This window comes from Clarias gariepinus, chromosome 26 (genome assembly GCF_024256425.1).
Source record: "Clarias gariepinus isolate MV-2021 ecotype Netherlands chromosome 26, CGAR_prim_01v2, whole genome shotgun sequence".
In the NCBI taxonomy this organism is placed as follows: Eukaryota; Metazoa; Chordata; class Actinopteri; order Siluriformes; family Clariidae; genus Clarias; species Clarias gariepinus.
Genome location: NC_071125.1, coordinates 22,746,428 through 22,772,373, shown reverse-complemented (window position 1 = coordinate 22,772,373; position 25,946 = coordinate 22,746,428). Strand labels below are relative to the sequence as shown.

The window sequence follows — 25,946 nt, the reverse complement described above, 5'->3', positions numbered from 1 at the left end:
CATGGGTAATGAAGTGCGGTTGATAAATGTCTACAGCAGTTTTCTATATTTCTTGCACACATATAGTATAGCTTATATGTACTTTATATAATTGGGTATCCTTTTTCATATTTTTAATTTTCATTAAAAAATATATATTTTTCGAATTAATATTTTAAAAGAAAATTCGTACATGCAATTACAGTTTCACAATTTCACCACCAGGGGGTGCACTTAAACAAAAAACTGTTTAAACTTCTATTTATATTTTCTCAGTGCTAGGTTTCCTATGTGTTAGATATACGCTGAGATACATACACGTGATTTATTTAGTGTACAGAAAGAGAAAATTATTATTATTATTATTATTATTATTATTATAGTATCCTTAACATTGACAAACAACGATACCACTACTTTAACAATAAATTGAATTCACCATTTCCACTTTGGCAGATGAAAAAAAAAATAAATAAAAAAAAAAAAAATATATATATATATATATATATATATATATATATATATATATATATATATATATAGTCTTAGATTTTAAATCATTTGTGCTTTTGGAAGATTTTTTTTTTTTTGTAATACAGAACATTTTCGCTTTTGACCGCTTGAGGCGCTATATACACCTTGAGGTTGCTTAAAACGTTGCCATTGTGGGTGAAACTCCCCAAAAGTATAAATTAAAAACACACCCCACATTTCAGAAGGTCTTGTTATAGGTTAAGTGTTATGTCATGCTGATTGTTTTCCAGTGACATGCTTTTTATTTAATTCATGTTAATAATGGGTCTGTGTGTATGTGGACTTGTACACATTCTCCCTTTACTTGGTGTCTTTCCTCTGGGTGCTCAGGTTTCCTCCCTCAAATTAGGCTAATTAATGTTATCAAATTCCCTATAGCTTCAGGCCTCCCATGACCTTGAACAGGACAACAGTATAAAGAATGATTTTATTGATATGTAGAGTAGTAAAAAATTTTTTGTCCAGGACCAGGGTTAAGATGCACTGTATTAAATGAAGAAAATTTCTTGTCACTATGATCATGTAAGGATGTGAGAATAAATACTTTTCATCCCACTATATATTTTTCCATGTAACAAATCTGATTAGGCGGCACGGTGGTGTCATGGTTACCACTGTCACCTAGCACACCCAGGGTCCGAGTTCGATTCCCGTCTCTGTGTGCATGGAGTTTGCATGTTCTCCCCGTGCTTGGTGGGTTTCCTTCGGGTACCCCGGTTTCCTCCCACAGTCCAAAGACATGTAGGTTAGGCTATTTGTCGCCCCCAAATTGCCTGTAGTGTGTAAGTATGTGTATGTGTGTGCTCTGCGATGGATTGGCACCCTGTCCAGGGTGTACCCTGCCTCGTGCCCTAAGCCTCCTGGGGTTGGCTTCATGCCCCCCGCGACCCTGAATACAGGATAAAGCGGTATAGACGATGAGTGAGTGAATGAGTTAATCTGATTATCAATAACATAAATATCTAAACAATAAATAATTAATAAAAAATGAACATATATATATATATATATATATATAAACATATATAACTATAAATTATAACCACTAAAATTATGAAACAATAATTTATTATAATTACTATTATGAAATAAATATAAGTGACCCCAAACTATGTCATTAGTGTTAATGTTACACAAAAAAAGCTTTAATTTGAAATTTTGAAGAGCACTGGAACCCCAGTTATAATAACACCAGTTATTAAATGTTTAAAAACAGTTATTGCCAATCTGCTTTTAGAAGTTTTAATCAACCAAATTCCAACATTTTCTATATAATAACCCAGGTTGTCAAATTTAGGGGTTTTATAGTGGGATCTGGCAACCTCAACCAAGCACTATTATTGCGTAGAAGAAGAAGAAACAGCAGCGGACGCTGTTAGCTAGCATCTAGTAAGCAGAAACCTTTGCTTGTGTATTATTATTTATATTATTATAATCATCATATATTCATGCCATTTCACAGACTTATTATTCAGAGTCTTAGTTATTCCGTGACTTATCTTGAAGTCGTTTTGTGTTTTTTGTAGTTATATTATACACAGCTCCACTGTAGCTTTAGCTGTGAGCTAGTCATGGCAGGCAGCAGTGTAGCACAGAAGACCTGGGAGCTCTCGAACAGCATCCAGGAAGTCCAGAGCATCGACGAGATCTACAAATATGACAAGAAACAGCAGCAGGAGATCCTCGCAGCCAAACCCTGGACAAAAGAGTTGAGTATGAGTGCATGAGGATTGGTTTGTTTGTTTGTTTACAGGAAGCATTGATGCCAATAAACAAACAGCACATGTATATGCAGTGTGCTGTCTCAGTAATACTATGTCTTACTAAGTTGAGTAAAATGATTAATAAAAAAAATCAATAAACTTATGATAACATTCACAAATTCCTGAGGCACAGTTTAACCCCATTCTACTTCTCTTTACAGCCATCATTACTTTAAATACTGCAAGATCTCAGCGCTGGCTCTGCTGAAGATGGTGATGCACGCACGTTCCGGAGGGAACCTGGAGGTGATGGGGCTGATGCTGGGGAAGGTGGACGGAGAGACCATGATGATCATGGACAGCTTTGCTCTGCCAGTGGAAGGCACTGAGACCAGAGTGAACGCCCAGGCTGCGGCATACGAGTACATGGCGGCTTATATAGAGAATGCCAAACAGGTAGAGCGTCGCTTTAGAGCTGGAACGACATTGGAGTGTTGATATCAAACATATGAGAATTCTTCTTCCGTTTCTCCCTCTTTGTTGCTTAATGGCTGTTAAACTCCAGTAGGTTACATTACCACCAACTGTAGGTCTCATTCTCCCTCCTCTTTCCATTGCAGCCTTCCTTACAATAACAAGACGCTTCCTTCTCCAATCTTGTCTTGTTCTATGTCTCAAACTCTTCATCTGATTTTATTCTTCGCCTACTTCCATCCACACACACACACACACTTTCTTCTCGACACGTTTCTTCAATCACAAATCATAAAATAGTGCACTGCATGCTTTGGAAAAATTTAATGACTCACCACAGCAGGACAACCTAAGCATAAAGAAGGTAAAGGTTGAAACTGATCTGTTTAGTCCGTTAGACTGAGTAATAAATGCAGAATAATTTATCAAAAAAAGAAATAAAGAGTAGAAAAAATTAGTAGATGCTGTGCTAAAAGTTTGCAGAAAAATAAGTATAATAGGCCTAATTCATTAAAAAAAGAACAGTTTGAATAAAAGGGCGAAAGATTAACATGGTTAATATGTAATCATGAGAGTAATTAATAGATTAACCTATTTTAAAAAAATGTATTTAGGATTGGCACCCTGTCCAGGGTGTACCTTGCCTCGTGCCCTAAGTCTCCTGAGATAGGCTCCAGGTCCCCGCGACCCTGAATACAGTATAAAGCGGTATAGAAGATGACTGAGTGAGTGTGTCATTAGCTAAAATATAAACACACCAGCATCAGCTGCAATGTAAACACGCTGCAGGGTGTTAAATTCCCTGATTCTTTTTTTCCCCTTTTAAGGTTGGACGATTGGAGAACGCCATCGGATGGTACCACAGTCACCCGGGGTACGGCTGCTGGCTGTCAGGGATCGACGTCAGCACTCAGATGCTCAATCAGCAGTTTCAGGAGCCCTTTGTTGCAGTGGTGGTAAATATTCTAGAAAAATACTCCAATAGTCATGCTCATTTTTTTTTGGCTGCTTTTTTTTTTTTTTCCTGATCTCATTCGCATCAATACACAGAGGAAGTCGGGGGAGCAAAACGAAACACCGTTTCACCGGTGCAGTGGCAGTGATCCATGACCGACCCTGGGATACAAATAGCCTGAGTGACGTTCATAGTGCTGTCTGATTAATGGCTGTTGCTTTTGTAACAGTATACAGTACGTTATTTACGCTTTCTGGGGGATTGCAGAGCCGGTGCTAAGGACTAAAATCGTAATTAGGAATTTGGCTCGTAACTTGGTTCTTCGCTTTTATCAGGCAACTTTGCTTGGAATGCCTTATGGATCGAAGGTTGATGATTTACTGAAATAGTTTTTCCTTTTACATTGTATTCCCCCTTTTTATCACAGATTGATCCTACACGTACCATATCTGCAGGAAAAGTCAATCTTGGAGCTTTTAGAACGTATCCAAAGGTATCATAAATCCATTTCCTATTGTACTGTACATCAAAAAAAAAAACACTGTTAATGCTGCTGTATATTATGATGTCATATTTACACATCACATTAAACACTACAATTCCTGTCTAGGATGCTTAATAATTAAAAACAAATTAATAAGAATCTACATTGATCTACATCTAATTTGTTTTACTATAACAGGGCTACAAACCTCCAGACGAGGGTCCTTCAGAGTACCAGACCATACCTCTTAATAAAATCGAAGACTTTGGTGTGCACTGCAAACAGTATGTTTTATTTTCTTGATTTAAAATAATAAATTAGAGAAATAATTATATCATTTTTTTTTATACATTAACATGACTTAAACTAAGCTATATACAGTATTTATATAAGTTGTTAAATTTAGTTCAAAAGCTTGATGGTTTTAATTCCACTATACATATGCACACAAGCATAGTTCTTTGATTTTTTGTTTAAGTAATATAGACACCCTTTGCATCTTATTTGTGTTATTTTTTTATTAGATATTATGCACTAGAAGTGACATATTTTAAGTCCTCTCTGGATCGTAAACTCCTCGAGCTCCTCTGGAATAAATACTGGGTTAACACTTTGAGTTCATCAAATCTACTCACTGTAAGTATAATTCTTTTCGTTTATTTTAATTTAATTAACAAATTTAAATATTTTTATTAGATCTTTTATTTTAAATGTTTAAGCTTTCTATGCGCCTGCAGTGAGGGAGAGAGAGCATGCTTTCGTGAGTGATGTATTTAGATGTTGGTTTAGTTTTAGTTTATTTTCTTTTGTATCGATAGCCTCTGACATTAAATTGAGCCGACGTTGCGGGTGCCGGCGTTTCATGTCGAGCTTTACCTAACGATATAATGAGACAATGCATAAAAAACTGGAGGAAAAAAAAATAATAATTGATGAGTTGTCAAAAGCACTGTCTTGGCATTCTCTGGAGAAATCCTTTGTCACTACTGTGATGGTCCGAGGCTTTGAGCCTCTTCTTTTTTCTTTTTTTTTTGCATCACCTTCACCATAATGAGGCAAACACAAGCCAAATATACAGCTTGGATAGTTTTGTAACAAATTTGTGAGTTTCACAAAAGTGCTTCGTCGTCAGAGCATATAGCATTGTCGGGAAATTGTGCGTGACGCTGTGGTCTGTGCTTACCGGGCGCTGTGGTGTGTTCAGAATGCAGACTACACGACGGGGCAGGTGTTCGATCTGTCCGAGAAGCTGGAGCAGGCCGAGGCGCAGCTGGGTCGAGGAAGCTTTATGCTCGGCTTGGACACCCACGACAGGAAGTCTGAGGACAAACTGGCCAAGGCTACACGAGACAGGTAAGGTGACGAGTCTTGGGAAAGAGAGAGAATTGTCTGAGATTATTTGAAGTTTCAAATTTTTATTAATAATTAAAACATAATTCCAAACTTAGTTTTTACACAATTACATCATCCATTTAAATACTGATTGATCTTTGTGAGATAAAAAAAGTACAAGAACTTACACTGTTCTTTGATCCAATGTAATATTTTTGATTTATTTATGCCTTGACCATCTAATTATTCCATCTAAATGGTTATTATTAGAGATCATTGTCAGGTTCTGACTTTCATGTCTTGGTTCAAAGCAAGATTGAAGTTATAAGATCTAAAATTTTCTCATTTTTTTAATCCTCAGCTGCAAAACGACAATTGAAGCGATTCACGGCTTGATGTCCCAAGTCATCAAAGATAAGCTCTTCAATCAAGTCAACACGTCCGCCAACTGAAAGTGTCATTGCCTTAAACGTGTGTGCGATGTTGCACATGCTTACAGGCACGCTGATCTAACCGTCTTCACTTATTAATAGATAAATAAATATTATAAATATCTGATAACGCTCATTCATTTTGTATTTGTATATTGTATTTAAAAACGTTCTTTTATTTTGTTGCATCTTGTAGTAAAACCATGAACGATGTCAGGAAATAGATAATTATCTAAATTGTTGATTTAACCAGCATATATGACTTTTTACACAACTGGAAACACCAAAGACAAAATTTGAAGTCATATTTCCATTGGGTTTACTGAAATGAAGCACTGACCAATTCCAGGGTCCTACAGTTTTCTGGCAAGGGCTTTCTGGGACTGTGCGGTCTCAGAGTGCGATTTTAACACTTTAACAAAGACCATGAATACACTGGCTCGCAACAAAACCAAATGAACTGTCATTTCGCTTCTCACCAGTCATAGCATTACATAATGGAATAACAAACTCAACGGCATAGTTGGCCCAAAGGTAAACACGAGCCGGGCAGCAGAAAACGTCTCGGCTAGGACAGATCTGAGGAGGTTGTCTTCACACGGTACACAACCCTTCACGAGGTTGAGCTGGACGTCTGTGGCGCGTCAGTGATGCATCACAGAAACAGAAGCTCGACACACTGCGTCCATTCAGCCTCCGAGTCTGCTCTCTGTCTCTGCAGACACCCCCGCCATCCTGTAGTTTCTTACAGACAACAGCTCTGGCTCCATACTTGGATAATGATTTTTTTTTTTAACATCATAGTGTAGGTTATGTTTGCAAAAACTATAGCGGGAAGCATAGTTTTTAAAAAGGTAATGTTATGATAGTCATAGACTTAACTATCTTTTTCTCATATCCTGTTGCTAACCTCCTGGAAATGTCAAACGTTCATTTGTGGTTTAATTAAATAATTAGTATTAAGTGATTTGTATGCATGTTTTAAAATTGGAAGAGATGAATTTTACTCAGACATGATCATTTTCTCACAATGAGTAGAAACAAACATTGTTCTGACTTTCACATGATAAACTTGGTGGCATAATTCAAAATATGTATCACACACTAAAAAAAAAATCTGTAAATTAATTGCTTATACTGCCTATTAATGAAGAAGTACAGTATTCTGTATTTCTGATTTTTTTATTAAGGCATAATGTCATGATCCTAACGTGCCTAATACAAATTCACTGTAGTGTTCATACTGTGAAAGGAATCTGTTACTGTACAAGTTCATCATCATCTTGCATTACATCATGGATCAGAAGCCTCATTATACCTGATCAAAGGTGTAACAGAGAGTACAGACAGCTTTATAGCTTACAAATTGCTCTGAAACTGTACACTAATGCAGATTTTGATTAGACAGTCTGTGTTTCTCGTTGAAACGAAAACATCTATGACAAGGCTTTGTTTGAAATCGTACCTATTAAATGTTTTTAAAAATTAATCCATATCAGTGACTGAAAATAATCGTGCTAATGCTAAATCCACATTGGAATCACAAATGAGGCTTGTGATCATCACCACATGAGTATGTTTATGCTTCACTTACAGAGGGAAAAAAAGAATTTAAATGAGGAGGAACCCAGAGCAAAGTATATTACATTTTACATTTAACAAATGGACATCCGCAGAGTGGCCTATATTAACCGCATTTATGGCGTGCTTTGTATTAAAGAGGCCTTCTTGAATTACGGTGGGATTCTACTTCATTTGTGGAATTCAAAGAAAATGTAATAATAATAAATAGGCAGGGGAAATGCCTCCTTAAAAAGAATCAACTAAGAAAAGGCATTGGGGTGATAAGTACAACTAATTAAGAATGGCTATATATCACCAGGTTTCTATTAGGCGGGCGCCTTTAGGACAAATGACCCTGTGTAGGTCCTCAGATATTTGGTAGCACCAATGTTTACTTTGGAGCTTGGGATATTCTCAGCCAGCGTTGGTTGTAAGGGGGCTGAAACATGCAGGTTGCCCTGGAGGACTGCCTGAAAAGAGACGGGGGACGTGGGTGGGTGGGACGTTGGGTGGGGGGTGACTGCGGCCAGCCGAGAAGCTTCATTTCCTCCCAGCCAAGCGTTCTGCATGCATAAATGGTGGCAAGTCACTCAGTCTCAGGAAGCTCATTCCCCAAAGTTATATAACAACACATGGGTCATTGCATCCATTCCCCTCCCTCCTTACCATTAGGAATGATACGCCTTATTACAGAATGCAATCTGAGCTTACTACAACAGAGAGAGAGAGAAAGAAATGGTGGAGATGGAGAAATAAACTAGGAAATTTAGAAACCAGTGAGAGAAGGGAAGTAAATGAAACAAGGATTAATTAAAGAACTGACAAACCCAAGAGAGCAAAAGAAAATGAACATGGGAGAGAGTGAATGAGAAAAGGAGGAAAAAAGAAAGCATGAAGAACAAGAAAGTGTAAACAAAATGGAAGGGTTTTAAAGGGAAATGAAAATGTAGAATATTAAAGAGTTAAAGATAAAAGTTTGAGGGAGAAATTAAAAGTGAGGAAACTGGAAAAGACAGAAATTAAATACAGCTTTGATAAAGAACAGTCATACAGATAAATGGAGAACGAGGAATAGATAAAAATAAAGGAGATGAAAATGAGAACATAAAAGAAATAGAGTAAGAAACAGCAGAACAAAAGAATTACAGAGTAAAGCATCTGAATAACAAAGGGGAGTAAAACAAGAGAGATAGGGAAAGTGGGGGAGAGAGAAATTAATCATGGGACAATAGGGAAAACTAAATGAAATAAAAGAACAAAAGGAGGAAATTAGGAACGAAGAGCTGAAATGAAAGAGGGTGAGCAACGATAAGAAAAAGAGTGGAGAATGAGACAAGGAGTAAAAGACCTGACAGACAGGGAAATAAAAATGGAGAGATATGAATGAAGAGTAGAATAACAAAAAAGGTAAGTGTGGAAGAAAGACGAGAGAGCAGAAAGAATATGAGAATGAAATGGATAGTTAAATAATTGTAGATTTCTAAACAACATAAAAAAGGCAAAATGAAATTAGGCAAAACAATACAGAGGTAAAACAAGAACATCCAATAAACACTAAAAATAACAGGAAACAAAAAGAAAGTAATAAAAAAAGAAATTAAAAAAGAGAGAAAAAAAATGAAAGTAGATTGTGAAGGAAAAAAAGGGAGAGTGAGAGAAAAGAGGGAGGGGAGAGAGATAAAAGCTGAAAACAAGGCAAAAAAAGAAGCCAGTAAGAAAACATTATAAGATGGAGTGAAATAAAGAAAAAAGCAAAGTGTAAAAGAAAGATAAAAGAGAATATAGTGTTAAGAAGATGAAAGAAGAAAGAAGGTAGAAAGAGAGAAAGAGTAAGAAAATTTATTGACGTTTGATTAAAAATGACAAAAGGAGAAATAAAGAAAGACACGAGATGGAATGCTGAAAGAAGAAAAGTTAAAGAAGGACAGCGAGCTCATAAGAAAAGAAGAAAATGTGATTGCTCTTAGGTGTTTCTGCTCTGAGTCTCCACTGCACTGTCAGTTTGTGTATCTGTGTGGATTTCTCTTTTATGAAAAACATACATTTCTGTTATAACACACGTCTCGCTTGTTTTTCCCAACGTTAGTGACACTTGTGTTCAAATCCTTCTCCTCTGCTATACATCATTAGCTTCAGGTATACAACCTGCGCCCCTGAAACTAAGGTCTCAGTCTGAAATGAAAACTCAGCCGTTCTAAAAATAAACACTGCTTGATTTCACGTGAAAACCAGCATGTAAAACAACCATAATATTTTTGGGGAATAATTTGCCTCTTATAGTGCAGCCAAATATATTGTAATAGCCAAGCATGTAAGTGCATGTGCAAAAATAATGAGACTTTAAATGTACAGGAAATGGTTTGTTTTCATACCTCTAATATTGACTGAAGCAATAATCGAATGCACTGAATCAATTCATTTCTGCCCAAGCGTGCAATCCATCCACATTTTCCTTGCGAACATTTATTTTTCTTATAGATCCTGTTACCTTAATGTATTTAATCATAACAACTGTAAGAAATCAGACATTACTTGATATCAACACTTAAACGCCTAACGATGTGTTGGTGTTTTGTTGAAATATGCTCCATGCATTGGTTGCTCTGTTGTGAATTACTAAATATGTAAACAGATTTTAATCTTTATCATATCCAGTTTGTTAAAACTATTTTTAAACTGAGAAGTGGGGGCGCACAGCCAAGTGAGTTTACCAATATTTTTAGAGACATTTTAGAGAGGATAATATCGACAACTCCTGGCAGAAATTATGGAATCACCACACATAGATAATGTTCACCCAGCTTTTTTACTTCATACCAAAAAACAAATAACAAATTTGACTCATAGAACAAACCCCAAAATGAAATGTAATTATTTTCATTTTAATTAATGGCATACATTTTTCGGATCAAATAGAGGAAAAGGATGAAAAATATTGTGGCAACGTTAGTGTTCGATTGTTTTGATAAAGTCGCACCAACGGGGAATAAATGACATTGAGATAACATCAAATGTCCGGTTCCACTCAAGGTTTCTTCCTATAGCCATCTCAGGGAGTTTTTCCTTGCCACTGTCGCCCTCGGCTTGCTCATCAGGGACTATCTGACCATTTTGATTCATACACATTCACATTTCATACAAACTTAAATAATCCTTTGGATTGTGTAAAGCTGCTTTGCGACAATGACAATTGTTAAAAACGCTATACAAATAAAATTGAATTGAACTGAATTGAATCAAACCCCAACAAAATGTTGAAAAAAATGACTTTGAAACAACTTTCAAAAACTGAAAAATATCCAGTAAAAAAATAATACTGCTGCTGCAAGTTTTTTTTCTAGAAATAACCTGGGTCTAGAACACAGTGGTGAAAACACTAAATGCTCAAATACCAGTCAACCAAGAACCTGCTGCTGAGGCTAGTAAATGCACATATTGTATATAGCTTTGTCAAAAAAAACAAGCACAGTAAAACCTTTTTTCATGTAAAAAAAAATCCTAGAACACTGCAATTTACCAAACCATTAAATCGTGAAGCAGCTAAAAAAATTAAAGAAAAAGAAATAATGCATTAAACGTGAGAGATCTGTTCTGTGAAACCAGATGTCTTGCAGCTTGGCTGTCATATGAACCCCATATTACAGTACAGTAGTGTAGATACTTATCGAGGCACTGGTGGCTCAGGCGGTTGAGGCTCTGCGTTGCTCATTAGGTTTGAGCCCCACATCCCCTTGTCGTTACTGTTGTCTGGAGCTGTGTTCCTTAACCTCAACTGAGCAATATCGTTAACTAATTTTTAAAACTTTGTACTGCACTTTTAACTCCATACATCTAATTTGCCTCTTAGTGCTGCTATTGCTAACATTGTTTTCGCTTCACTTGGAAGCCGTAATTTTTTTCCAAAAGGTAAGAAATTTATTAAACAGAGAGATCATGCTACAACACTCAGAAGGTGAGTGTTACGTTCGTTCCATTCTCCAGTCAGGAATTCTGCACTCACACTATAAGTTTAATAGACTACAGATAGTCAGATGTTGTGCAAATAGACAATAAGCAGCATAAACATAAATGTTGATATTCAGTTGTTTTTAGGTTGTATTTGTAACATTCTTTTGGGGTCGTTCACTCAGTGTTATCCCAGCATCATTTTATTATATATTATTCTTCTGGGAATGGGTGGAAACAGAAGTTTATAATAATAATAATAATATCTCAGTTTTATATAGCGCCTTTCAAAATACCCAAGGTCGCTTTACAGTATAAGTTTTATGAACTATAAATTGAACCGCAAACTGAAATCAGCTAAATGACATTGTATTTACATATAGACAGATCAAAAGAAAATGCGCCTTTACACCTAAACCGAAGATAAGAACATTAGGTGAAAGAGCTGATCATAGAATAAAGATAAAGCACAGATGAGCACTGGCCAAAGAAATTATGCTCGATGTTTTGGCAATCATTACCTCAACGGATGATACACAGGTGCACATTGACATTTTGGACATCTTTCTCAACGTATTTATAGAATATTGGTCTGAGGATGAAGTCATTTCTATCAGGATGATAATGCATCTGGCCACTGAGCGAAATGCGTTAAGGTGTTCTTCAGAAAAGGCATAATTACTAAGAAAATAGTTCAGATCTCAACCAGATAAAAATTTTTTGGGTGAAAATTGGACCATGCCAAGACTCAATCCTGCAAAGCTGATCTGTAAACAACTATTCTAGAAGGTTGATTGAGAATTAATGAAGATTTTTTTTTTCAGGAGTCCATGCCTCAAATAGATCAGGCCATTATAAAAAGAATACTAATTTTAATTCATATTTTTTTTTATTAATTATTTAATTTATTTATTTTATTCAGTACAATTTGCCTTAACATTGAATGATTTCATATTTTATATATTTTTTTTTCTGGAAAATAACATGCCAATAATTAAAGTAATTTACTTTCTTTTGTTTTGGGTATGTTCCTTGATGCCAGACTACTCGGCTATTAAACCCCCAAAATTGTCATAAGTCATACGTATAATTTGTTTATTTGCTATAAAGTAAAAGTTTTAATGTGGCAATGCTCACAAACCTTAAAGCATAAAGGCCACCTTTCCTAACTGAAATCTATATTTTCAAGTACATAAAAAAATTACATATGATAACTTATATCGTTTTAACATATGACGAGCAATGTGTGATCATCATGAGTTGCCCTGAAATTGCTCATGTGAATTTTATACGTTTTTATACATAAACACATGTGGACATTACATGTTATCACATAAAGAAAAAGTGATTTAAGTGAAAATATCTTAATACATGTGAAAACATGACCGATATGAAAATAAACCCAAACAAACACACGTGCAAAAAGAGTGATATGTAAACATTTTTTATATGTAAATAAGTAAATTGTGAAAATAAGTGACTTGCAGAGAATAATCAGGTAAAAAACAATTGTGTGAAAATAAGGGTCATTCTACAGAAAAGGTAGAATCACTCACTCACACACTCATCTATAATGCTTTATCCTGTATATAGTGTCGCTGGAGGCCTGGAGCCAAGGAGACTTAGGGCACAAGGCAGCGTACACTCTGGACAGGGTGGTATGAAAAGTATGTGGTTCCACTTCCATAGCTATATGATCTTAGTGACAAGACATTTCCTTGAACTTCACCTTGGCAAAAATTATACATTAAATATTAAACATCAAAGTAAAAAAATATATTTCATGATTGAAAGTACATAGGCTACTATATTTTTATATTTTAATCTAAATGATTTTGGCATCTGTGTGACCGCACTTTGCACCGTTTTTGTACAATGACCCATAAGTGAAATGTGTGGGGAAAGTGTATAGTTTGAAAGTATGAATAGTTTGGAAAAGATGAAATATATAGTGTTATAATCATGTTTAAAAAGAAAATCACATAAAAAAGTGAATAAAAATGAATGAATTATCTAAAAATTGCAGGTGAATATAAATAGGATGAAGGTCATGTGAGAATGAATCATATGAAAATAAATAAATAATGTAGGGAAAAATCATATTATCATATCATTAAACTTGTGAAAAAATTATCATATGGAAAGAATAAAAACTAAGAAAAAAAGAAAATTTAAAAATAAAAAATAAAACGAAATACACATAAAATAAAAATGTAACAAAAAATAAATAATCACACGGAGCAAAAATATCCTATTGTACAGTTATGCGTGAATATTTCGGATTTCCATTAATCGTGAACGCAATGCGCTCACACGTGGTGCCGAAGCCTGGCTTGGCGTCGCGTATCCATGGCAACAGTACCTCGCACTTCCGTAAACATAGCGGTTTGGTCTGAGGGCAAATAAGCTAACTCTTAATTGTGTGCATTTGTGTTTATATAAAAGGGCTGCTATCGTTCTGCGTACACAAAGGTCGAGGTAGGCAACATTTCTGACACAATATAGATAACCTGGCTGTTTCATCTCTTTTTATTTTTACCATAGGGATACACTGTCGTTAGCTAAATTAGATAAACTCTCTATCTTTTTACATCAGTCGATTTTGTCCTATAGGGAACCATTACTTCTGACTTCACAGGGCGTCTCTTTATAACCTCATACTCTAAGCCTGAGTGCAGTCACACCGTCCACCTCTTTCTCTTGCTTGACAAATTACATACTAGAGACAAAGCAGCTCTTAGACCTTGCTTCAAAGTCACTCTGGAAGTTTGTGCAAAGACTACTCTGGTCGTTTCAAAAGTTTTTCTAAAATAAAGACCTAGCAGGCAGATGTCCCATAGTCACAGAGATATATAATGAAAAGCCTCAAGGGAATTGAGACAGTTTTTCTTTATATAGCGTATAGTGCTGCTTTCTGTATGATGATAGGTCAGGTCACAGTCAGCCCAAGTGTTTAATTCACCTTTGGCCTCTCAGCTGACAGTGATTCCAGGGTCAACACACCATGATGTTAATTATCGGAGTATGACAGTGGATGCTTTTCCACAGAAATTTAACCTCATATATTTTTTAAAATAATATAATAATCAACAGTGTATCGATAACTACCAGTTAATGACATTTTTAGACTTGCGCCTTCTCTTGATCTACGATATATTTTTTGCAATGTATCTATTACCCGCCTTATTTTTCCAGGAAAGCACTAAAACTCCTCCCTCCAGCTGCCATGGTTCGCCTGACTGTAGATCTGATTGTTAAATCTAACAATCGCCTTAAATCCAAGACAAAGTCCTCAATTCAAGGTTATCTCAAGAAATTAACGCATATCAACTTTTCAAACAAGAACATTGATGATATTGTAAGTATTCTAACTAAATCCTTTTGTTACAATACCATTTCTTTTTCAAATAATTTTCTGTCCCGTGCCTCCTCACAGGATGACCTTTCCATGTGCAGAAGCCTTACAGTTCTCTACTTGTATGACAACCAGATCACACGCATCTGCAACCTGAATTTTGCTTCTGCTCTCACACACTTGTATATGCAAAACAACAAGATCACTCAGATAGAGAACTTGTCATGCTTGCGGAAGCTCTCCAAATTGTAAGTGTAAATTGTAAGCTTAATCATTTTGTATTATTTAGTAAGTATTATTCATGAAAATTTAGATACAGATTTTTTTTTGGTAAATGTATGCTTATATAACATATATATATACATACAAATGTATGCTTCCATAATAAGTCAGTGCAGCAGCATTTCTAGGTAACCATGATTATCTGTTTATTTTTGTCAGGTTTCTTGGGGGCAACAACATTACGCTGGTCGAGGGTTTGGAGCAATTGAGAGAGCTGAAGGAGCTGCACATTGAAGGCCAGAGGCTCCAACCAGGAGAGAAGCTGCTCTTTGACCCTCGTACCCTCCACGGCCTGTCGGTGAGAAGCTCAAGGCAGAACGCAGCTCACACTCTGGAGACCTGGACTCTCTTTTTATGTTAAAGATACTGGGAACATAAGAACCTTTATTTGTGTATCTAAATCTATGTATATGCGCCTTTTTTCTTTCTTTTTTTTAAAGAAGCTTTTACATCGGCCAGATTCATATTAAAGCCGTTATTGTGTACTGATAGTAAAGGGCTCTCTGTGTCCACTTACTTTAACGGAAACTGTTTATAGCCTTGGACTTCAGTAAACAAACTGCAAATACACCAATTTTGTTTATCTTAATAATGATAGGTAGATGCAGCAGATCTTCCCCCAAAAGCCTTCTATATTCATTTATTTATTGCTTGAGAAGCTATTTTTGAGTTTATTATTTAAAGGAGCTCATTCTAACTTCATGTTCTTTGCAGGGGTCATTATGTGTTTTGAATATTAACAACAACAACATTGATGAGATACTGGATCTGGCCATTCTTAACAAACTGACACATTTACATGCTGCAGATAATCAGCTAGATGATATACAGGTAACGATGCATTTGATTGTTTTTTTTTTATTACATGTTTTGTCTAAACATAATGCAAGAAAGAACAGAATGGAACAGAATGGAACCTATGCGTTTTATGTCAAAGGCTGACATATTTTGTGTTTATTTGATATTTATATGTACTATTACATGTATATTTATTTTAAATGGGATACAAAAAAGAAAATAATAAAACAACAAATCCCGCAGATTCTCTCACCAGTTCCCAGTGTACAGACTTACACAGGGTTCAAATTATTCAACAAATCAGTGAGCTAGGTCTCCAGGGACCACCTTTGCTGACAACTTTAACAAGCGAAAGTTTTCCTCCTTCCTCACTAGACTTATTTTATTCCACATTGCACATCTGACACTCTAACTCCAGATTTGTATGAGAGAATAACTTTGCAAATTAAGTTTCCTCTTGTAAGAGGCCCTAGTAGGGATGAAATGTAACCTCTTTGAAACTATTTTTTAGAGATGCCAATTTGGTGTATATAGACATGCTCTTTGTAGAAATGTGGAATGAATGCAAACACCTTGTAGTATAACAGTACACAGTAACTTCAGGCCAGGCCTCAGAGGCACTTGAGATAATTGTGATACATGTGTCATGTTTAGCAGATATCCACTTTAATTTATACAACCTCTTGGCCAGTATTGATTCAGAATAGACAGAGCCCAAAGGATTGATTTCTGCTTTGCACAGTTCAGTGGGAATTCACAGGAAACATTATGGATTTTTAAAAGAGATTATGACAAGCAGTCAGTCGAGTGACAAATGGGAATCTGCAGAGGCTGTTAGTGGCGCGTGGCCAGACGGGTGCCGATGGGGAATTGAAGCGCTGGTCAAATACAGGTTCATAACTGGCCATCATTAGTACAGTGTGAATCTGGAGAAGACCCGAGTCAGGGTAGGATTCAGCACTCGTACGGCATGGGAGAGCAATTTAGTGCTGGGCAGTTCCCAGCCAAGCCCTCTGAGTGACGGCCCTGACACGATCATTTATCAAAGCCTGAGAGCGCACCGCTCACTGGGGTCCCGCTAGACTTGATTGCATGCGGACTGAAAAGTGGAAGTACTTTGGTAGAGACAGGAAAGCAACGAACAATCAGAGTGTGTCCAAAGAGTATTCATATTTCCACGTTGGATTAATGTGTCTTTAGATAAACATACTTCGTGGGCAACATGCTTGAGGGCTACTGCCCCAGGGAACTTGTTAGTTCGAGTGACAGTATTTATTAAAGCAAGCCAGTGTTTTGTTTACACATTCATTTTCATAAGTAACTAAAGCTGCTACCTACACGCTCTTTGAGAATCCTGATTTTGGACAACAGTATTCCCTGGAATTGTTGTTGCATCTAAATGAATTACATCTTAACTAGAATTTAACATTTTCCTAAACTGAGGTAATAAAACATTAATTTAATGTTCTCTTTTCAGGAATTGGAGATGGTGTTTAGCCAATGGCCTCAACTGCATCAAATGGATTTGCATGGAAATCCTGTTTGTCAAAAACCTAAATACAGAGACAGACTAATAACTGCGTGTAAAAGCTTGGGTAAGAGCAAAGAACATCAAAATCCCTATTTGATTATGCACTGATGAAGTATGTAGTATGGTTTTTATTGCCTAAACCTTTACAGTACTGTATATTATTGTCCTGAAAGCATTTTAGAGCTCTCTTTACCTAACCTTTGTGGTTGCTTATATGTGAGATATAACTATCATCTATGTGTTGTGTTTTTAAACAAAACATCTATTTATCTCTACTATTTAGGAGAACTTGATGGGAAGGAGATAACCGAGGTGTCTAGGCAGTTCTTGATCAAATGGAAAGCCTCAAAAGACGCCAAGAAGAAAATAACAGATGGTAGAAACCTGACAGGACAGATCACATATCCCTCTTCTGGTATGGACATTAGTATTCTTGAATCCTTTATTACTGATTTCTGTGATAAAAATAGCAAATAATACTTTTACCTTTTAAACTGTCTGTAGCATTAGAAAGATTTGGGGCAAAATATATGTGCTTTCTACGTCCCAAACATTTTTCTGATTTGTTTTAACCATAGGTCGGCACAACTGCTGTTCTTACATGTCAACAGCATGTAACTAAACACTCTCAAGTCCCACTGTGTCATGTGTATTGGGCTAACGACAAGATGTGACTCACTCTGGTTTTCATTCCAGCTGACTTCCCCTTGAGCCCCAAACATACCTTTGCCTATTGCTCTGCTGGCTTTCTAGGGAAGAGAAAGCCACACTGGTTTGCAAGACCCACCATGAAAATGAGGTCAGGCGCAGTATACCCAGATTGCGGGGACATAAGGTAGGAACAGCAACATCAGTATCTCTTTATTCCTAATTCCTGAAAAAAAATTTTTTTCTAAAGATATTATAAGTATACACACTGAACAGTAATAACCTTAAAACCACTGACTGGTAAAGTGGATAACACTGATTATCTTCTTACAAGGCTAGAACTTCTGGTCTAATCCCACAGAAGAGCTTCTGTAGCCCAAATTGCTCTAAAAGTTACTGTTATAATAGAAAGGTTTCAGAACCCACAGTGCATTGCAGCATGAACTGGACCAAAGGAAGAAGGTGGCGTGATCTGATGAGACTTGTTTTATTTTACATCATGTGGATGGCCGGGTACTGTACGTGTTCATTGGCATGCTGACCAGTGTGCAGATACATGGCCCCATATACTGTACAAAGCAAACTGTGATACAATGTGTCATGCTATCATAGCTAGCATAAACCTCATTAGCAATTTTTGCCACTGTAGTTCTTCTATGGGATCAGATGAGATGGGCTAGACTTTGCTATCCACGCAAATAACTGAGCCTTGGGTGCCCATGATCATATAAGTGATTTACTAGTTGTTCTTCTTTTGATCTCTTTTAGTAGGTAGTAACCATTGCACACTGGGAACACCTCATAAGACCCGCCATTTTAAAGATGACCCAGTCTGACCCAGTCATGTAGCTTTCAAAATTAGGTCCACATCCGTCACTCAGATCCTTACCCTTGCCCATTTTTCCTGCTTCCAACACATCTTTGTAAACTTTGAAAACTGCATAACTTGACAGGTGCCATTGTAACAAGAAAATCAACGTCATTCACTTCACCAGTGAGGTATCCATGGATCAGATTTGTTTTTCAATTGTATTGAGATCTGGAGAATCTGGAGGTCACAACGATATTTAGGTGGGTGATACGTGTCAAAGTAACATCCACATGAACGGCAGGCCCTTAGGTTGTCCAAAGCATCACATCAGCTTTAATGAGCCGATTTCCTTCCTTGGACCACTTCTGGTAGGTCCTGACCACTTTTGGTTCACTGGTTTTCCTTCCTTGGACCACTTTTGGTAGGTCCTGACCACTGCAAACTGGGAACGTCCCAAAAGAGCTGCAGTTTTGGAGTTTCTCTGACCCAGTCGTCTGGACATCTCAGTTTGGCTCTTGTCAACATTGCTCAAATTCTTACACCTACCAGAGTTTTTTTCTGCTTTACACACATCAACTTTAGAGACAAAATGTTCACTTACTGCCTAATGTATCCCACCCACTTCCAGATGCCATTGTAACGAGATAATCAATGTTATTCATTTTACCTGCCACTAGTCATAAAGCTTTGGCTGATCGGTGTATATATAATGTGTATATGTATACTTATGATATCTTAAATATTATATCTTATATTCTCTGTTTATAATTTCAGAAAACAATGAGGTGTACTTGAAAATGTATATAAACAATATCAATATAAACATGCTTCATTTAGCAGCCCGCTTCCTTTCTCCTAGGTTGATAAATGACCTGCTATTTGTCAAGTTACATTTCATATTTTTAACACTCCATACAAATAAACAACTTTTTTTCCTGCAGCTAGCCTTGGGATATTCACTAGTTCACTTTATTGCTGTATGTAAGGTCATGAGCTACAGTTTAACTTTGGCAAAACTACCTGCGCCCCTGAGAGCATATCCGCTTAAGCACTACTCCCAGAGGTGCAACAAAGTGCTAATTTGGACCAGCTTGCACAAAAAATTCAGGTTTAGCTCTCGTGCCATTTGTCCTCCAATGATTTAGTTATTGCATTTCTATTATGGATGAAGGAAAGGAGTATCACACCCTTTCTTCTACTGCATGTTTAATAGTTGATGTACTAGAAGATATGCTGACAAGAAATCTTCATAGAAATCAGATAAGGGATGTGATCGACTTTGCCATGCCTGACTAGGAGATGTGATAGATATATTAAAATGGGATATCCATCATTCAAGTGCCAAAAATATAAAAGAAAAAATTCATTATATATAGATATTTTATATATATATATATATATAAAATCCTTACATAAATATTTTAAGGATGCTTATTTTATGGGCAGTAATTAATCCTAAGTAACAATCTTGATATTGATTTAATACATTATTATTATTAATAATAATAATAATAATATTATTATTAATATCATTCAATGTACAGTTTTAGAAATATAGGTAATAAACTGCAGCTTTTACTCTGTATATTCATAACCCTAAAAAATAATTAAAAATACATCACTGATGACCCATTAAAGATTTCCTCCAAAAGCTTAACAGTACACCACATAGACCGAAAGGGACACTGAAAGGGACACTTATATTTATTTTTGAGACTGTATTATATTATAAATAGTATGGAAACTGTAAAGTAGCTTTAATGTTTTTAATTCATCAAAATAAAAAATATTCCTGAATGTTATATCAAAAATGTTAACAAAATATTCCTGAATGTTAGACATCTGTGACAATTTACTCATAAATTTAACAAAATGATTTTATTGCCTTTTAGATACTTCTTTGTTGTCACAATGAGTGATTTTATTTTAACATGTTTAAGCTACCTAAAAGTGACTGTTATTTTTTGTTGTTCACTTGAGTGTGAAGAATCATGAAGACCCCCTGAGCACAGGACTAATTACAGATATTCAAGAGACGAAATTTCAGAGTCACATGGCTCTTTGAGCTTCCTCTAGAAGAAACTTTGCGGACCTCTTGAACGTTTCCCATGGCCTGCACCCCGCACACAGACGGTTCATCATGAGTGCATGCGAAATGGATCTGAGCACTCACAAAAAAATCAAATCCACAGTAATTGTCTGTCAGAATGTCAAAATGCCACTTTCGGAGCTGTAACACACTGACAGCAAGCGCTTCATTCTTTACACTCGTACACTGCCTCTGTCTTCAATCGGTATATTGACAGTTAGTTGATCAAAAGATGTCTGTAAGAATTTCTGTTTTTATTGCATTTCAGTGATAAAAAGTATTCATTTTTAGTGTTTTTTTTTGTCATATTTTATCGTAATAAATTTCCAATTTAATAAATAAAATAAAATATATTCTAATTAATTTCTGTTATTTTTAGGATAAATATGACATACAGTACACTTTTACATTCAATCCGACAGCCATTTTAGAGTTTTACTGTCTTCTGTACATTACAAAATGTCTTTATTTTGTTTACGTCATTAAAACCTTCTTTAAAAGAAAGAAAGTTTTTCATTAAAAATTTGCAGAATACATTATTGCTGTGTAACTGTGTACAAATATTAAAATGTTAAATAATACTAGCTTCATCACCAGTGGCTGCATCAGTTTTATCTTGTAATGTTAAGTAATTCAATAAACTTTTATGAGTGAAATATGTCAAATATGTGATTTTAACTATTTTCATTTTTTTTTTAAATATTCCCACATTTCCTTTCTTATATTAAGCTATTTTGGTATTACTCAAATAATGAAGTTTTAAATAAATGCATTTACAGAAGACTAATGATGAATACACTGAGATCAAATGCCTTTCCTTTGGTCAGTGTACCATGCAATAAACCCCATGTTGTAATTGGCCAGTCTATTGGAGATTTTTTTTAACCATGATGCGGTTTACTATGTAAGACATAGAGTAATTAGGCAGAGGAGCTTACTTAACCTCATTTGCAGTGCTTCGTAATTAGTGGCCTGGAGCAAAAGCTGTTACTTCACCCTTACAAAAACATTGTGTATTAAGAACAGTGTAAGATATACAAGTTATGAAAAATTTCATTCATTAATTCCCCGACATATCCGTGTGTGGACTCTGGAAATCAGGGTGATTAATTTGGGAGTCTCGCAAGAATTTCCTCATACTTGCCTGTTGATTGCAGTGTTTAGAGTTTATTTATTGGCCGTGAATCAAAGTGCTGACTGCTGGTTAGAATATCGGACATGTAGGTACTGTCCAACTGTCTGGGCCAGTGACCATCATAATATTCTATCACCACGCATGGTCACCTAATTCAAGCAACACAAATATATATACGTAAATATACGTACTGGAAAAATATAGGAAATGTGCCATTACAGTCTTGAAGATAAAGCTATCCAACTTTACCAATGGCACACGTTTTACACTTTGAACCTTTAAAAGTGCATGTGTACCTTAGCTTTGTGGTCCTTAATGACCACTTGAAAGGTTGATTTCAAAGACTTCCACGTACATACATAAAAAAAAACAAGCAAGATCGATAAATAAAATCCTTATTTATAAGAGTGCTGCATGAAGCTGGTTATTTTTATTTATTTTAACGTTTACATTTTACAGGATTTCAGTCATGGCTTTTGCAGAAGTAGATGCGTGTGGCCGAAAAATGCTAGCGTTTGGAGGTTGGTCTCCTCTTCCCTCTACCGAAGAATTAAGGAAAAGTGGAAAGAGAGAGAGAGGGAGAGAGAGAGAAAGCCTCATGCGCCGCCCGTGCGTTTTAAAGCCTTGTGATTAATTGCACCGAAGTGAAGGACTTGTCAGCTCGTTGTTTTCCCAATAAATTAGAGGCTCCAGAGACTTGACGTGCTCAGGTGAGGGCTTGGCACAGACAGGGCGACATAAAAACGCACCTTCTTCACTAACCGCGCCCGGGTTATAGTTTTTTTTGCAACTGAAACGGAACTATACATCTCTCTCTTGGCGTGGCGTGTAAGAGAAACCCAACTTCCCGGCCTTCATGTGTCCTGTTTCAAGAAAGGATTTTTGCTGAAAAATAGCGTAAAGGTAGGCTATGTCTGCGCTCGTTATCCACTTACATACTGTATACTAATTTTAACGCATAGTCTGCTTTGTTGTTTAGTTCTTTTAATTCAACTTTAGAGTGCTTAAACTGGTGATGACTAAATTATTTGGTGAAGTTTGACATTTTAATGTTCATTGCAAAATATGGGTCAGAAATGCTGTAATTTTGCAGTCTGTTTTTGCGCTGAAATTCTTGTGTGGAAAATAATTATGAAATTAGCTTTTGAGGCTTGACACGGTAAATGATGTGTTGTATTTTGCGCGACCTATGCTTGTATTAAGTAATTGCAATGAATTGCAATAATAAATTGCACTTAATCGAGCCATTATAACTTTTGTGATAAGTACTGTGAAACAAACTTTTGCTCTTTGTATCAAATCGTATGGGAAAATTTATGATGCCCTTGAGGTAGTTTTTATGCTCAAGACGTTAACTGTAATATACCTGCAATTTAGTTGGATAGTTGTTAATTAATTGCATTTAATAGATCTCGTAAATTATCAGTGATATTTTGGCAGCTTCTGATCAAGTGACAAATTTTGCGTCAAACAGCACGATAAGTGTCATGGATAGATCTGTGTCACAGACTTAGGCCTAGTGTTTAATCATTTATTTTTTATAATTAGGAAAATTTATTATCTCGGTACTTTTTAGGTTCTGAACTAATCTCTTGTGGATGGAACTGAATGTGTGACAAATATGGATGACAGTCCAACATCCAGCCCAAACTCTAGCCCGAGTCCTGACGCGCTGACTTCAGACCGAAGACGCGGGCGCGTGCTTTCTGCAGGCGGAGGTCTTGGGACCAGGGGGAGACCGGCAGCAGCCAACGCTGCGCGCGAGCGGAGTCGCGTTCAGACCCTCAGACACGCGTTTCTGGAGCTCCAGAGGACCCTGCCATCGGTACCACCCGACACCAAACTGTCCAAACTCGACGTGCTTATATTAGCCACTACTTACATAGCCCATCTGACCAAAACACTGCAGGAAGAGGGCATGGAAGAAGGAGACGGCGCAAAACGAAGCGAACCGTTAAATTCACTTAAAGGCGGCGGTTACCTGCATCCTGTCAAAGTGAGTAAAGTGGAAAAGCGTTTTTGTTCATTCATGTTGCTTCATTTTTCACATTCTGCGTAGGTCTATCCAAAATAAAGCACTTGAAATTTAACTGATGACTATTTAAAGTATGAAGACATCTGGTTTACACAGTGCCCTGTCTTTAATTGTTTTATTTATTGATTTATTTCATTTTATTTGTAATTTGTTTAATTGCAGTTTGTAATTATTATATTTAATTGTATAGCACTTTGACTGACACAATAAATTTGACTCAAGGCAAAAGCATTACTTTTTTATAACACCTAAAATGTTAGTCCCGCTTATGTTTTTGCTTGTCATGATTAGTTTTAAAACTTTACATAAAACAAATGTATGTATTATTTTCCTCCAGAAATGGCCCATGCGCTCAAGGTTGTATATCGGTGCCAGTGGCCAGTTCCTGAGTAACTCGGGCCAGAATGAAAATCAAGGAGCATCGTCATCCTCATCCCAGACATAATTCATCTGTGCACAATTCTTTCTTTAAAATAAAGTGAAGGTTTAAAATGTTTTTTTTTTTCAAGATGTTTGCAGAGCCAGGCATGTAGGCCATTTCTGTTATAAGCGCGCTGAACTGTCTAAATGAGTCGCGCTCTGCAAAGGAAATACAACTATTATTTCATTTTTGAAATGAGTACAAACAGGAAGGAACAAATGCATGGCGATTGTTTTGCTGCGCGTTTACGGCACACTTACATGTAACCTAATTATTTGTCATTTGTACATAATTTGTATATACTCTAACGTGATTTTGTCTTCATGAACAGGTAAGGGTCTCTGTCTTTGCAAATGTCTGTCTTTTAGTTCCGTTCTTAGAGGTTTTTGTGTAGCTATGTCGGGATAATGAGCTGTCATGGTTGACTTGTTGGCTATGCACTTTCAGTTAAAGTATTTGCACTAAATGCATGTGTGAATAACGCTACATCTGTCATGTGAAGAGGTCTGTCAGGATCACAACAATGGTTGAAATAAGTCTAGCAGAAACCCTGCTCTTTCCTTTCACATACACGGTTGTCGGTGTATTTGTAGATTGTAAGTAAATTAAAAATAAAAAAGACATATTTTAAAACTACTTTCCATTTTAAGATTATAATGTAAGCAGAAAGAATTGTCTTTTATGAATCTATTTCTTTTTTTTCCTTCAGTTTAAAGAACATAATCTGGATGATGTATAACACTTTTTTGCTTGTAAAGTGATTGAGACCAGAAAACCATTTACATTGTCTGTTGTATTTTTGTCTTAATAATTTAAATAGTTCATATAATAAAATAAATAAAATAAAATATTGCATGAATTCAATTGCCTACTGACTGACTCACCAAAGCCTGAAATATAGGCATCTAACCCTAACCCATGATATTGATATACCATATAATTGTCTTAAGCTCACAAGGGTTGCATGTAAATTGTTGTAGTAAATGATTTCGTTTTGAAAGCAACTTAAAACAAATATATTCAATTAAACAAGCAAAGATAAATAGACTTTCTTGTTTGTTATCTTTAGGCATTACTTACACTCGGCATGCATATAACGTATAAATACAAAAACACTTAATAGGCCTATGTAAGCTGTCAGTGCAACTTAAGCAACTTTTTTTTTTAGCTTTTTACTATATCAGAAGTATGAAACTATATGTAAACCCATGCAATCTACTTAAAACTTAAAATTAATTGTAAAAAAAAAGTTTTTCCTACTTTAAATTTAACTAGTTCAATTTCCCACTTTAAAAATTAACTAACTAAACTAACTAACTAACTAATAAAAACAACGAACATAAGACCCAGTCCGTAAAAAAAAGAACTAATATTATTTTTGTGATTCATTGTTTAATACAAAAAAATCTGTAGAAAAAAAAATCATATTTTATGTAGAAAA

General features: G+C 35.9%; 3 protein-coding genes across 5 annotated transcripts; all 3 read left to right on the top strand.

The window, feature by feature from the left end:
* Positions 1 to 1,829: 1,829 nt before the first annotated feature.
* cops5 (COP9 signalosome subunit 5) lies at positions 1,830 to 6,016 on the top strand. 2 transcript variants are annotated; one of them, XM_053488394.1, is made up of 9 exons: positions 1,830 to 1,902; positions 2,040 to 2,221; positions 2,438 to 2,672; positions 3,518 to 3,646; positions 4,073 to 4,138; positions 4,328 to 4,413; positions 4,654 to 4,765; positions 5,334 to 5,482; positions 5,823 to 6,016. In XM_053488394.1, exons 2-9 carry the CDS (start codon positions 2,085 to 2,087, stop codon positions 5,911 to 5,913), a joined length of 1,005 nt encoding a protein of 334 aa, XP_053344369.1. In that variant the 5' UTR covers positions 1,830 to 1,902; positions 2,040 to 2,084; the 3' UTR covers positions 5,914 to 6,016. The 2 variants fall into 2 exon arrangements, with proteins under 2 accessions (XP_053344369.1, XP_053344368.1); XM_053488393.1 differs by having other exon boundaries at positions 1,872 to 2,221.
* Positions 6,017 to 13,798: 7,782 nt separating this feature from the next.
* Positions 13,799 to 21,147, top strand: ppp1r42 (protein phosphatase 1, regulatory subunit 42). Of its 2 annotated transcripts, XM_053488193.1 has the most exons (9): positions 13,799 to 13,878; positions 14,596 to 14,758; positions 14,837 to 15,003; positions 15,197 to 15,335; positions 15,752 to 15,868; positions 17,313 to 17,430; positions 17,650 to 17,781; positions 18,063 to 18,201; positions 20,806 to 21,147. In XM_053488193.1, exons 2-9 carry the CDS (start codon positions 14,627 to 14,629, stop codon positions 20,888 to 20,890), a joined length of 1,029 nt encoding a protein of 342 aa, XP_053344168.1. In that variant the 5' UTR covers positions 13,799 to 13,878; positions 14,596 to 14,626; the 3' UTR covers positions 20,891 to 21,147. The 2 variants fall into 2 exon arrangements, with proteins under 2 accessions (XP_053344168.1, XP_053344169.1); XM_053488194.1 differs by lacking the exons at positions 18,063 to 18,201; positions 20,806 to 21,147 and adding an exon at positions 17,945 to 18,028.
* Positions 21,148 to 22,872: 1,725 nt separating this feature from the next.
* Positions 22,873 to 25,140, top strand: LOC128514426 (transcription factor 24-like). Its single transcript, XM_053488276.1, has 3 exons — positions 22,873 to 22,952; positions 23,626 to 24,045; positions 24,422 to 25,140. Exons 2-3 carry the CDS (start codon positions 23,671 to 23,673, stop codon positions 24,527 to 24,529), a joined length of 483 nt encoding a protein of 160 aa, XP_053344251.1. The 5' UTR covers positions 22,873 to 22,952; positions 23,626 to 23,670; the 3' UTR covers positions 24,530 to 25,140.
* The last annotated feature ends 806 nt before the right edge of the window (positions 25,141 to 25,946 follow it).